Source organism: Bombina bombina, chromosome 6 (assembly GCF_027579735.1).
Source record: "Bombina bombina isolate aBomBom1 chromosome 6, aBomBom1.pri, whole genome shotgun sequence".
Taxonomy (NCBI): domain Eukaryota; kingdom Metazoa; phylum Chordata; class Amphibia; order Anura; family Bombinatoridae; genus Bombina; species Bombina bombina.
This window is the reverse complement of record NC_069504.1, coordinates 900,222,097-900,236,809: the sequence shown is the minus strand read 5'-3', so window position 1 is coordinate 900,236,809 and position 14,713 is coordinate 900,222,097. Positions and strand designations below refer to the sequence as shown.

Below are 14,713 nucleotides of genomic sequence, written 5' to 3'. Positions count from 1 at the left end.
CACATGTACAGAGTGTAGAAAAAGTTTTACATATAAGAGTGATCTGAAAAAGCATGAAAGGATTCACACAGGAGAAAAGCCTTTCACATGTACAGAGTGTGGAAAAAGTTTTACAGAAAAGGGTAGTCTGAAAAATCATGAAAGGATTCACACAGGAGAAAAGCCGTTCACATGCACAGAGTGTGGAGTTCAGTTTTCACAAAAGTGTAATCTCTTAACCCACAAAAGGATTCACACAGGAGAAAAGCCTTTTACATGTACAGAGTGTGGGAAATGTTTTACACAAATAAATAGTCTGAAAACTCATGAAAGGATTCACACAGGAGAAAAGCCATTCACATGTACAAAGTGTGGGAAATGTTTTACACAAATAATTAGTCTGAAAATTCATGAAAGAAGTCACACCTGAGAAAAACCTTTCATTTGTGCAGAATGTGGGAAAATTTTTGCAGACAAGACAACTTTCCCAAGACACCAATTTATTCACACAGGGGAAAACCCGTGCACATGTACAGAGTGTGGAAAAAGTTATTCACGAATAGGTGATCTGAAAATTCATGAAAGGAGTCACACAGGAGAAAAGCCGTTCACGTGTACAGAGTGTGGCATACAGTTTTCACAAAAGTGTAATCTCTTAACCACAAAAGGATTCACACAGGAGAAAAACCTTTCATTTGTGCAGAATATGGGAAAATGTTTGCAGACAAGTCAACTTTCCGAAGACACCAACTTATTCACACAGGGGAAAAGCCGTTCACATGTAAAGAGTGTGGAAAAAGTTATTCACGAATGGATAATCTGAAAACTCATGAAAGGATTCACAAAGGAAGAAACCTTTCACATATTTAGAAGCTGGAAAAAAGTTTCTATGCAGGTCAGGTATCACAAGGCACAAACTATTTACACACAAAAGAAACTTTATAAACAGTGTAGAAACATTTTTTAAGTATCCTAAAGAGGACAAACTCTTTAAATAGAAGAGTCAAGAAAGGATCCTATTGTAAATAATAGTTTCTAATTCCCAGTTACAAAAGCCACTACAATGATTGACATCTGGGAGATATATTTAATGTGCACATCATGTGGATAAACCTTTTCTTATAGCAATAGATGCTTAGCATTGTTCATGTTATATACCAGAGGAATTACTGAGGGGAAACTGATTTTATTTCATGAGACACAATATCAGTAACCGGTACATACGTGATCATTCACCCCAAAGCACCCCCAGTGTTGTTTATTAATATGTCAGTGTTAGGAGTTGTACGTTTGTTTTACATAGGGGAGGAAATAATTACATTTACAGAATAAAGGAGTCTTTATATGAAGAAAAAAAATTTGCATGCCCTATCTGAATCATGAAAGTTTAATTTTGACTAGACTGTCCCTTTAAATCTTCACTGATACAATACACACCATGACATTTTTCCGAGCAGGCATGTTGTTTGACTCCTGATGCTCTAGTCACACATAGCATATATATTTGTAAGCTGCTCAGTAATAACTTTTACTACAAGCATTTTTGCTAATGAACATATATTGCAAAAATGATTCTATTTAAAACTAAAAAAAATCCTTGCACATTTTAATGTTGTCCTTTTAATGATACATACAATTAAAAAAACCTTTCCAATTTACTCCTATTATCAATTTTAATTTGCTCAATAAAGTATAGCATGAGAACAAAGTAAATTTGATAAGAAAAGGAAATTGGATTATTTTTTTTTACATTTGGATGCTCTATTTGAATCATGGAAGAAACATTTGGGGTTCCATGTTACTTTAACAGGTACAAACTACTTTTTTGCTTAAAGGGACACTGTACCCAAATTTTTTCTTTTGTGATTCAGATAGAGCATGACATTTTAAGCAACTTTCTAATTTACTCCTATTATCAAATTTTCTTTGTTCTCTTGCTATCGTTATTTGAAATGCAAAAATGTAAGTTTAGAGGCCGGCCCATTTTTGGTGAACAACCTGGGTTGTCCTTGCTGATTGGTGGATACATTCATCCACCAATAAAAAAGGCTGTCCAGAGTCCTGGACCAAAAAAAAAAGCGTAGATGCCTTCTTTTTCAAATATAGTAAGAGAGCAAAGAAAAAATGATAATAGGAGTACATTAGAAAGTTGCTTAAAATTGCATGCACTATCTGAATCGCAAAAGAAAAAAATTGGGTTCAGTGTCCCTTTAAGAAAAGGATGATTTTCACATATATTGTTTATGCATCCTAGTGAGGAAGGAGAAATAAAAATCTAAACTTTAATAAAACATAGGTTTGATAACAGCCCCCCCCCCCATGTCTAAATATATATTTAAATGAGATAAACAATATACATGAATGTCATCTTTTTCTCTCACGGAAAACCATATTACAAGGCAGAGTTAGCTTTTGTGCACAGGGATCAGCCAAAAAAAAAACAACAACAACAGACCTTTGCTTATCTTGTCCACTGTGACATTCCTGTCACAGTGGATGTCATAGAGCTGTCAATAGGCTCTGTAGCAGATCCTTATGATGACGGATTGGGTCCTTAATCGCTCAGCAGATTTCTGCCACTTGGTTATTAAGGAGTGTCTGTGCAGTGATACATTTAGAGGGCATTTCCATGTGAATATCATACAGAAATTAGCAGGAGTTTAGTGAGAGGCCAGGATTGGCTGACCCTTTAATAACGTTATAATGATGCCATTTACCATCCGCTGCTTACCCCATCCGTGCCGCATACAGAGAGCAGGCTCTGTGCCGTCAGGTTACACAGAGAGGGAGACCCTAAACCTGACCTGTATCGAGTAATCATAAAGACAGCTGCCTGAGCTCTGAATGTCACAACCACCTTATCCCAGCCCTATGAGAGCTCGCGCTTATGGTATGGACCTTTGATGCAGAGCACAAATCGTGACTCCACATAACCTTGCAAAGTTATTTTAGCTTTCTGATTCTCCAGTTAACACTATATAGACAATGCTCCTACTTGTATATGTATTATTTTATTTCTGTAGTGTATGGGGTCCCACCTCCCTGAACCCCCCCAACAGCTCTCTAACCCTCCTATGTTTGTTATTTGCAGATAGTCTGTAGCGGCCTCATCCCTCACTCCCGCTTTTTACACATTTTTTGTACCATAGGGAACCACGCACCCTCCCTCCCCCTCCCCTATTCTTCCAGAATCCTCCTTAGAGAGATAAACATCTTATAAGCTTGAATTTGCGTTTCTAAAATTATATAAAGGACTATGCAGTAAGACAAGACCTCTAGGATCATTTTTCCAGACTGGAAAGCTTTAGAGATTTGGGTTCCTTGTTTTACCTACCCATATTCTCCCAAAAATCGCCTTTCCATATCAGTCTATAACTTTTGCTCTGTCAGAATTATTCTTCTCAAACTCTTTCTCAGCAAATTGTCCATGTTTAATAGCTAAAAACAAAAACTGGAAACTGACATTTTGTCACCCCCCTCCCAATAAAAAAACAAAAACAGTTAAAAAGCTCGTAAAAAAGCAGCGTTAAGAGGTCCTAACGCTGCTTTTTTATGCCCGCTGGGCTTGAAGGTTTAGGGTCACCGCACACATTTTTGGCCTTACCGCAAAATGACTTACGTAAACTTCGTAAAGTTTTTTCTATGGGATTTCCATAGCGCCGGTATTATGAGTCTGTCCTGGGAGGCCAAAAAGTGAGCGGTACACCCTACTCCGTCAAGAGTTCTAACGCATTTAAAGGTCAGGAGTTATGAGTTTTATGGTACAACGCCGTAACATAAAACTCATAACTAAAGTGCTAAAAAGTACACTAACACCCATAAACTACCTATTAACCCCTAAACCGAGGCCCTCCCGCATCGCCAACACTATTATAAAATTATTAACCCCTAATCTGCCGCTCCGGACATCGCTGCATCTATACTAAACATATTAACCCCTAAATAAAAATTAATATTATTACCTAAATAATTCCTATTTAAAACTAAATACTTACCTATAAAATAAACCCTAAGTTAGCTACAATATAACTAATAGTTACATTGTAGCTATCTTAGGGTTTATTTTTTATTTTACAGGCAAGTTTGTATTTATTTTAACTAGGTACAATAGTTATTAAATAGTTATTAACTATTTAATAACTACCTAGCTAAAATAAATGAAAAAGTACCTGTAAATTAAAACCTAACCTAAGTTACAATAACACCTTAACCTAACCCTACAATTAAATAAATTAACTAAATTAAAAACAATTAAATAAATTAAATTAAATTAGCTAAAGTACAAAAAAACAAAAAAAACACTTAATTACAGAAAATAATAAACAAATTACAAGATATTTAAACTAATTACACCTAATCTAATAGCCCTATCAAAATAAAAAAAAATCCCCCCAAAATAAAAAAAACCCTAGCTTAAACTATCAATAGCCCTTAAAAGGGCCTTTTGTGGGGCATTGCCCCAAAGAAATCAGCTCTTTTACCTGTAAAAAAAAAAATACAAACAACCCCCCCAACAGTTAAGCCCACCACCCACACAACCAACCCCCCAAATAAAATACTATCTAAAAAAAACAGTAAGCTCCCCATTACCCTGAAAAGGGCATTTGGATGGGCATTGTCCTTAAAAGGGCAGTTAGCTCTATTGCAGGCTGAAACCCTAACCTAAAAATAAAATCCACCCAATACACCCTTAAAAAAACCTAACACTAACCCCCTGAAGATCGACTTACAGTTCTGAAGACTGGACATCCATCCTCAAGGAAGCGGCAGAAGTCTTCATCCAAGCTGGGCCGAAGTCCTCAACGAAGCCGGGAGAAGTCTTCATCCAAGCCGGGCGAAGTGGTCCTCCAGACGGGCAGAAGTCTTCATCCAGACGGCATCATGTCACTTAAAGGAACCGTCATTCGTCGTTAGTCATCGGCAGAAGAGGATGCTCCGCGTCGGATGTCTTGAAGATGGAGCCGCTCCGCATCGGATGGACGAAGATAGAAGATGCCGTCTGGATGAAGACTTCTGCATGTCTGGAGGACCACTTCACCCGGCTTGGATGAAGACTTCTCCAGGCTTCGTTGAGGACTTCGGCCTGGCTTGGATGAAGACTTCTGCCACTTCCTTGAGGATGGATGTCCGGTCTTCAGAACTGTAAGTCGATCTTCAGGGGGTTAGTGTTAGTTTTTTTTAAGGGTGTATTGGGTGGGTTTTATTTATTAGGGTTTGGGCCTGCAATAGAGCTAACTACCCTTTTAAGGGCAATGCCCATCCAAATGCCCTTTTCAGGGCAATGGGGAGCTTAGGTTTTTTTAGATAGTATTTTATTTGGGGGGTTGGTTGTGTGGGTGGTGGGTTTTACTGTTGGGGGGGTTGTTTGCATTTTTATTTACAGGTAAGAGAGCTGATTTCTTTTGGGCAATGCCCCGCAAAAGGCCCTTTTAAGGGCTATTGATAGTTCAGTTTAGGCTAGGGTTTTTTATTTTATTTTGGGGGGGCTTTATTATTTGATAGGGCTATTAGATTAGGTATAATTAGTTTAAATATCTTGTAATTTGTTTATTATTTTCTTTAATTTAGTGGGGGGGGTTGTACTTTAGCTAATTTAATTTATTTAATTGTTTTTAATTTAGTTAATTTATTTATTTTTAGGGTTAGGTTAGGTGTTATTGTAACTTAGGTTAGGTTTTATTTTACAGGTACTTTTGTATTTATTTTAGCTAGGTAGTTATTAAATAGTTAATAACTATTTAATAACTAGTGTACCTAGTTAAAATAAATACAAACTTGCCTGTAAAATAAAAATAAACCCTAAGATAGCTACAATGTAACTCTTAGTTATATTGTAGCTAGCTTATGCTTTATTTTATAGGTAAGTATTTAGTTTTAAATATGAATTATTTAGGTAATAATATTAATTTTTTTTTAGATTTATTTAAATTATATTTAAGTTAGGGGGTGTTAGGGTTAGGGTTAGACTTAGGTTTAGGGGTTAATACATTTAGTATAGTGGTGGCGACGTTGGGGGCGGCAGATTAGGGGTTAATAAATGTAGATAGGTGGAGGCGATGTTAGGGTTGGCAGATTAGGGGTTAATAATATTTAACTAATGTTTGCGAGGCAGGAGTGCGGCGGTTTAGGGGTTAATATGTTTATTATAGTGGCGGCGACGTTGGGGATGGCAGATTAGGGGTTAATAAGTGTAGATAGGTGGAGGCGATGTTAGGGGTGGCTGATTAGGGGTTAATAAATATAATGTAGGTGTCGGCGATGTTGGGGGCAGCAGATTAGGGGTTCATAAGTATAATGTAGGTGTCGGCGATGTCGGGGCAGCAGATTAGGGGCTAATAAGTGTAAGATTAGGGGTGTTTAGACTCGGGGTTCATGTTAGGGTGTTAGGTGTAAACATAAAATGTATTTCCCCATAGGAATCATTGGGGCTGCGTTAAGGAGTTTTACGCTGCATTTTTGCAGGTGTTAGGCTTTTTTTCCAGCCGACTCTCCCCGTTGATACCTATGGGGAAATCGTGCACGAGCACGTACGATCAGCTCACCGCTGACTTAAGCAGCGCTGGTTTTGAAGTGTGGTAAGGAGCACAATTTTGCTCAACGCTCACTTCTTGTCTTTTAACGCCGGGTTTGTAAAAACCCATAATACCAGCGCTGTATGAAAGTGAGCGGTGAGAGAAAACTGCTCGTTAGCACCGCACAGCTCATAACGAAAAACTCGTAATCTAGCCGTCTGTTTGAAGTAATTGGCAAGGGTGAGATACCGGTGTTCCTGATAACTCATTGTTCTGAGTTTACATTTTTAGATTTGGGCTACAGATCTGGACTTGTGCTATAGTGACCAGCTGGCTATGACAAACTTAATGCTTTATTTGACCAATGGAACACTGGACTGTACCAACAGCCGCCTGGATGTCCCCCCTGCTCCAAGCAAAATGGAATGTTCCAGACACAGGGCTCAGTCTATGCAGGTAATATACAAATAACTTCTGCACAAACTTCAGTCTACACTAGTTGTTTAAACAAATCTAACTACATTTTAAGTGCTGCATAACCTTGCGTCTACATGAATAGATAACTGTAACTTGCTTTCCTGTTTTTTTCTGTTATACCCACTAGTTTACTATAGATATGTTGACATTTATAACAACAATAACAAAATACCACAGAACTTGAATAGAGCAAGAATATAGCCACATTTCTTTCATATGGTGGTGATAGTCTACAAGCTTTGACGTGTGGGATTAAATTTCCTGCCACTAGGAGAAGGTAAAGAACCCCAAACAACAAGAGCTTTTAAATCCTCCCACCTCCCTGTATAGCTCAGCTTTGTTCTTTGCCTCCCCAGGAGGAAGTTGAAGGTTAAAGGTGTTTCAGTTCTACGTTGACAGGGGTGCTCAGACCTATGTGAGACCCGTTACCCCTTAGTTTTGCTGTTTCCTGGATTCTGGGGTATAGGAGTACTTTGTTATTGATGCAGTATTTCCTTATATGATTTCAGTCATAACATCCCTCATGTGTCACAGGGATCTGTCACCTTAGTCTCCTCCTTTGGGATCATTGTGTACTCCTCTCCTATATCCTCTGCTGTTGCCTTCACAGCACTAGATGGGCTCTCTACTGGATACAGCTTTTTTCATTTGCTGGTAAGATCAGTGAAGTTGGTACCATCTATCAAGTAAGTGCATTGCACTCACATAGCCGCAGGCTATTTGTAGATATACACCTATGTATAGCATGGTCAGAGTACTGAGGCAATTTACTTAAATATGACAGTGTTTATAGAGTTTTTGACTCTCTATTTTTTTATCACAGTTATGGGTGGTTTGTGGACGCTCAGCTTTGCTTTGGTCACCTCAGAGGCTCTTTATTTTTTACTCAGTTGGGGTTGTGGTCCCTTTAAGAGTTAGTGCTTCTCTTTGACAAACATCTCTAGGAGCGCTATTTGGCAGGCGAGCTCTTGTGCAGTTACTTTTGGCTTGAAGTTTTAATGTGGATATTGCTTAGGTCAAAGCTGTTACTCTTATGCCTGCAGCTCTACACAGTGTCTGTAACGCACATCAGTATTACAGGAAGTGCACTTTCTCTCAGTTACGTGTGGCGAGTGTCAGTTACTTCAGACTGAGATACCTTCTTCCCGACTCACTTTTGGCACGGTTTCTCCTCTGACTAGACCCACCATTGTTACTGTGCAGAGTGCTACTGCTTTGTTATCCATGCTGCAGTCTCTCACAGAGGGGGTAAGTCCCTGTGCAGCAATAGCTAACTTTAGATTCAAAGTGGAGCATTTATGTTTCTTACTGCATGAGGTTCTTAAAACCTTGGGCCTAACGGATACTAAACCTACTGAAGAAAAACCTGTAAATCAGCTGAAATAGATTTTTAAGCCTTCTCTAAAGGTGCCAGAAGTTTTTCATGTCCCTGTCACGGAAATAATCTCTAGGAAATGGAAGAATCCGGGTGTTCCCTTTGCTCTGTCATCTCGGTATAAAAAGATGTACCCCTTTCCAGAACAGACTTTGGAAGTCTATTCTAAGGGTGGATGGAGCAATATCTACACTCACTAAGCATACTATCCTTTTATAGGACAATACCTCATTCAGATCCTATGGATAGCAAATTAGAATCTTTTCTCAGGATACTTTTCCTACAACCATGTTATCTTTTCAAACCAGCTGTTGACATAGCATGTGTAGCAGGTGCCGCATTTCTGTGGTGTGAATCTTTATCCGATCATACTTCGGACTAGCCCTCTGTAGAAGATCTACAGACTCGTATTAAAGTGCTGCACACAGCTATATCCTTTATCTGTGATGTAGTTATGGACATTGTTAAAGTGAAAAACATGTCTTTTTCTGTCCTAGCAAGAAGAGCCGTATGGCTTAAGTCTTGGTCTGCAGACATGGTTTCTATAAACAGACTGTTATCTCTCTAGGGAAGGTACAATATAAGAGATCCAAGATAGGATCAAAGCCTTAAAGCTGGCTGATACTTTTATCTGTGATGCCAGCATGCAAGTAGTCTGTTTGGGTGCAAAGATTTCTAGCTTTGCCATTCTATCTCGCAGAGCTTTGGGGCTAAAGTCTTGGTCTGCTGACTTGGTATCCAAGTCTAAACTTCTGTTTCTTCCCTTTAAGGGTAATACTTTATTTGGTCCTGGTCTGGCTGAAATCATTTCCACGGTCACTAGTGGAAAGGGATCTTTTCTGCCACAGGACAAGAAGGGTAGACCTAAGTGTCGCCAAACTTCTAATTTTCGTTCCTTTCGCAACTTCAAGGGACAAAAATCCTCCTCTTCTTCCAAGCCTGAGCAGGCTAAGACCTCATGGAGGTCTAGCCAGCCTTGGAATAAGGGTAAGCAATCCAAGAAGCCTTCCTCTGAGAACAAATCAGCATAAAGGGTCCGCCTCCGATCCAATCTCGGATCAAGTAGGTGCAGGCTCTCCTTTTTTCAGCAGGCTTGGATTCACAATGTTCCTGATCCTTGGGCAGTGGAAGTAGTCTCCCAGGGATACAGGATAGGATTCAAATCTTCAGAGGCAGATTTCTCCTGTCACGATTATCTGCAAACCAGATAAAGAGAGAGGCTTTCTTAAACTGTGTCAAGAATCTCACTTCTCTAGGAGTGATTGTCCCAGTTCCTCTGGCGAAACAGGGATAAGGATTTTATTCCAACCTATTCATGGTTCCCAAGAAGGACCCATTTCTCCAACATAGGTGTGTCCGGTCCACGGCGTCATCCTTACTTGTGGGATATTCTCTTCCCCAACAGGAAATGGCAAAGAGCCCAGCAAAGCTGGTCACATGATCCCTCCCAGGCTCCGCCTACCCCAGTCATTCTCTTTGCCGTTGTACAGGCAACATCTCCACGGAGATGGCTTAGAGTTTTTTAGTGTTTAACTGTAGTTTTTATTATTCAATCAAGAGTTTGTTATTTTGAAATAGTGCTGGTATGTACTATTTACTCAGAAACAGAAAAGAGATGAAGATTTCTGTTTGTATGAGGAAAATGATTTTAGCAACCGTAACTAAAATCCATGGCTGTTCCACACAGGACTGTTGAGAGCAATTAACTTCAGTTGGGGGAACAGTGTGCAGTCTCTTGCTGCTTGAGGTATGACACATTCTAACAAGACGATGTAATGCTGGAAGCTGTCATTTTCCCTATGGGATCCGGTAAGCCATGTTTATTACGATCGTAAATAAGGGCTTCACAAGGGCTTATTAAGACTGTAGACTTTTTCTGGGCTAAATCGATTCATTATTAACACATATTTAGCCTTGAGGAATCATTTTATCTGGGTATTTTGATATAATAATATCGGCAGGCACTGTATTAGACACCTTATTCCTTAGGGGCTTTCCCAAAGCATAAGCAGAGCCTCATTTTCGCGCCGGTGTGGCGCACTTGTTTTTGAGAGGCATGGCATGCAGTCGCATGTGAGAGGAGCTCTGATACTTAGAAAAGACTTTCTGAAGGCGTCATTTGGTATCGTATTCCCCTTTGGGCTTGGTTGGGTCTCAGCAAAGCAGATACCAGGGACTGTAAAGGGGTTAAAGTTTAAAACGGCTCCGGTTCCGTTATTTTAAGGGTTAAAGCTTCCAAATTTGGTGTGCAATACTTTTAAGGCTTTAAGACACTGTGGTGAAAATTTGATAAATTTTGAACAATTCCTTCATGTTTTTTCGCAATTGCAGTAATAAAGTGTGTTCAGTTTAAAATTTAAAGTGACAGTAACGGTTTTATTTTAAAACGTTTTTGTACTTTGTTATCAAGTTTATGCCTGTTTAACATGTCTGAACTACCAGATAGACTGTGTTCTGAATGTGGGGAAGCCAGAATTCCTATTCATTTAAATAAATGTGATTTATGTGATAATGACAATGATGCCCAAGATGATTCCTCAAGTGAGGGGAGTAAGCATGGTACTGCATCATTCCCTCCTTCGTCTACACGAGTCTTGCCCACTCAGGAGGCCCCTAGTACATCTAGCGCGCCAATACTCCTTACTATGCAACAATTAACGGCTGTAATGGATAATTCTGTCAAAAACATTTTAGCCAAAATAAACACTTGTCAGCGTAAGCGCGGCTGCTCTGTTTTAGATACTGAAGAGCATGACGACGCTGATATTAATATCTCTGAAGGGCCCCTAACCCAGTCTGATGGGGCCAGGGAGGTTTTGTCTGAGGGAGAAATTACTGATTCAGGGAACATTTCTCAACAGGCTGAACCTGATGTGATTGCATTTAAATTTAAGTTGGAACATCTCCGCATTCTGCTTAAGGAGGTATTATCCACTCTGGATGATTGTGACAAGTTGGTCATCCCAGAGAAACTATGTAAAATGGACAAGTTCCTAGAGGTGCCGGGGCTCCCAGAAGCTTTTCCTATACCCAAGCGGGTGGCGGACATTGTTAATAAAGAATGGGAGAGGCCAGGTATTCCTTTCGTCCCTCCCCCCATATTTAAAAAATTGTTTCCTATGGTCGACCCCAGAAAGGACTTATGGCAGACAGTCCCCAAGGTCGAGGGAGCGGTTTCCACTTTAAACAAACGCACCACTATACCCATAGAGGATAGTTGTGCTTTCAAAGATCCTATGGATAAAAAATTAGAAGGTTTGCTTAAAAAGATGTTTGTTCAGCAGGGTTACCTTCTACAACCAATTTCATGCATTGTCCCTGTCGCTACAGCCGCATGTTTCTGGTTCGATGAGCTGATAAAGGCGGTCGATAGTGATTCTCCTCCTTATGAGGAGATTATGGACAGAATCAATGCTCTCAAATTGGCTAATTCTTTCACCCTCGACGCCACTTTGCAATTGGCTAGGTTAGCGGCTAAGAATTCTGGGTTTGCTATTGTGGCGCGCAGAGCGCTTTGGTTGAAATCTTGGTCGGCTGATGCGTCTTCCAAGAACAAGCTACTTAACATTCCTTTCAAGGGGAAAACGCTGTTTGGCCCTGACTTGAAAGAGATTATCTCTGATATCACTGGGGGTAAGGGCCACGCCCTTCCTCAGGATCGGCCTTTCAAGGCAAAAAATAAACCTAATTTTCGTCCCTTTCGTAGAAACGGACCAGCCCAAGGTGCTACGTCCTCTAAGCAAGAGGGTAATACTTCTCAAGCCAAGCCAGCTTGGAGACCAATGCAAGGCTGGAACAAAGGAAAGCAGGCCAAGAAACCTGCCGCTGCTACCAAGACTGCATGAAATGTTGGCCCCCGATCCGGGACCGGATCTGGTGGGGGGCAGACTCTCTCTCTTCGCTCAGGCTTGGGCAAGAGATGTTCTGGATCCTTGGGCGCTAGAAATAGTCTCCCAAGGTTATCTTCTGGAATTCAAGGGACTTCCCCCAAGGGGGAGGTTCCACAGGTCTCAGTTGTCTTCAGACCACATAAAAAGACAGGCATTCTTACATTGTGTAGAAGACCTGTTAAAAATGGGAGTGATTCATCCTGTTCCATTAAGAGAACAAGGGATGGGGTTCTACTCCAATCTGTTCATAGTTCCCAAAAAAGAGGGAACGTTCAGACCAATCTTAGATCTCAAGATCTTAAACAAGTTTCTCAAGGTTCCATCGTTCAAGATGGAAACCATTCGAACTATTCTTCCTTCCATCCAGGAAGGTCAATTCATGACCACGGTGGATTTAAAGGATGCGTATCTACATATTCCTATCCACAAGGAACATCATCGGTTCCTAAGGTTCGCATTCCTGGACAAACATTACCAGTTCGTGGCGCTTCCTTTCGGATTAGCCACTGCTCCAAGGATTTTCACAAAGGTACTAGGGTCCCTTCTAGCTGTGCTAAGACCAAGGGGCATTGCTGTAGTACCTTACTTGGACGACATTTTGATTCAAGCGTCGTCCCTTCCTCAAGCAAAGGCTCACACGGACATCGTCCTGGCCTTTCTCAGATCTCACGGATGGAAAGTGAACGTGGAAAAGAGTTCTCTATCCCCGTCAACAAGGGTTCCCTTCTTGGGAACAATTATAGACTCCTTAGAAATGAGGATTTTTCTAACAGAGGCCAGAAAAACAAAACTTCTAGACTCTTGTCGGATACTTCATTCCGTTCCTCTTCCTTCCATAGCTCAGTGCATGGAAGTGATCGGGTTGATGGTAGCGGCAATGGACATAGTTCCTTTTGCGCGCATTCATCTAAGACCATTACAACTGTGCATGCTCAGTCAGTGGAATGGGGACTATACAGACTTGTCTCCGAAGATACAAGTAAATCAGAGGACCAGAGACTCACTCCGTTGGTGGCTGTCCCTGGACAACCTGTCACAAGGGATGACATTCCGCAGACCAGAGTGGGTCATTGTCACGACCGACGCCAGTCTGATGGGCTGGGGCGCGGTCTGGGGATCCCTGAAAGCTCAGGGTCTTTGGTCTCGGGAAGAATCTCTTCTACCGATAAATATTCTGGAACTGAGAGCGATATTCAATGCTCTCAAGGCTTGGCCTCAGCTAGCGAGGGCCAAGTTCATACGGTTTCAATCAGACAACATGACAACTGTTGCGTACATCAACCATCAGGGGGGAACAAGGAGTTCCCTAGCGATGGAAGAAGTGACCAAAATCATTCTATGGGCGGAGTCTCACTCCTGCCACCTGTCTGCTATCCACATCCCAGGAGTGGAAAATTGGGAAGCGGATTTTCTGAGTCGTCAGACATTGCATCCGGGGGAGTGGGAACTCCATCCGGAAATCTTTGCCCAAGTCACTCAGCTGTGGGGCATTCCAGACATGGATCTGATGGCCTCTCGTCAGAACTTCAAAGTTCCTTGCTACGGGTCCAGATCCAGGGATCCCAAGGCGGCTCTAGTGGATGCACTAGTAGCACCTTGGACCTTCAAACTAGCTTATGTGTTCCCGCCCTTTCCTCTCATCCCCAGGCTGGTAGCCAGGATCAATCAGGAGAGGGCGTCGGTGATCTTGATAGCTCCTGCGTGGCCACGCAGGACTTGGTATGCAGATCTGGTGAATATGTCATCGGCTCCACCTTGGAAGCTACCTTTGAGACGAGACCTTCTTGTTCAGGGTCCGTTCGAACATCCGAATCTGGTTTCACTCCAGCTGACTGCTTGGAGATTGAACGCTTGATTTTATCGAAGCGAGGGTTCTCAGATTCTGTTATCGATACTCTTGTTCAGGCCAGAAAGCCTGTAACTAGAAAGATTTACCACAAAATTTGGAAAAAATATATCTGTTGGTGTGAATCTAAAGGATTCCCTTGGGACAAGGTTAAGATTCCTAGGATCCTATCCTTCCTTCAAGAAGGATTGGAAAAAGGATTATCTGCAAGTTCCCTGAAGGGACAGATTTCTGCCTTGTCGGTGTTACTTCACAAAAAACTGGCTGCTGTGCCAGATGTTCAAGCTTTTGTTCAGGCTCTGGTTAGAATTAAGCCTGTTTACAAACCTTTGACTCCTCCTTGGAGTCTCAATTTAGTTCTTTCAGTTCTTCAGGGGGTTCCGTTTGAACCCTTGCATTCCGTTGATATTAAATTATTATCTTGGAAAGTTTTGTTTTTAGTTGCAATTTCTTCTGCCAGAAGAGTTTCAGAATTATCTGCTCTGCAGTGTTCTCCTCCTTATCTGGTGTTCCATGCAGATAAGGTGGTTTTACGTACTAAACCTGGGTTTCTTCCAAAAGTTGTTTCTAACAAAAACATTAACCAGGAGATTATCGTACCTTCTCTGTGTCCGAAACCAGTTTCAAAGAAGGA

General features: G+C 41.1%; 1 protein-coding gene across 1 annotated transcript in view; it reads left to right on the top strand.

The window, feature by feature from the left end:
- The window catches only part of IQCH (IQ motif containing H), a 369,607-nt gene that overhangs the window by 260,635 nt on the left and 94,259 nt on the right, over window positions 1-14,713 (top strand). Inside the window, exon 17 of the mRNA XM_053719577.1 lies at window positions 6,783-6,947. Within this exon, the coding sequence (XP_053575552.1) occupies window positions 6,783-6,947 (165 nt within the window). The remainder of the gene's footprint in view (window positions 1-6,782; window positions 6,948-14,713) is intronic.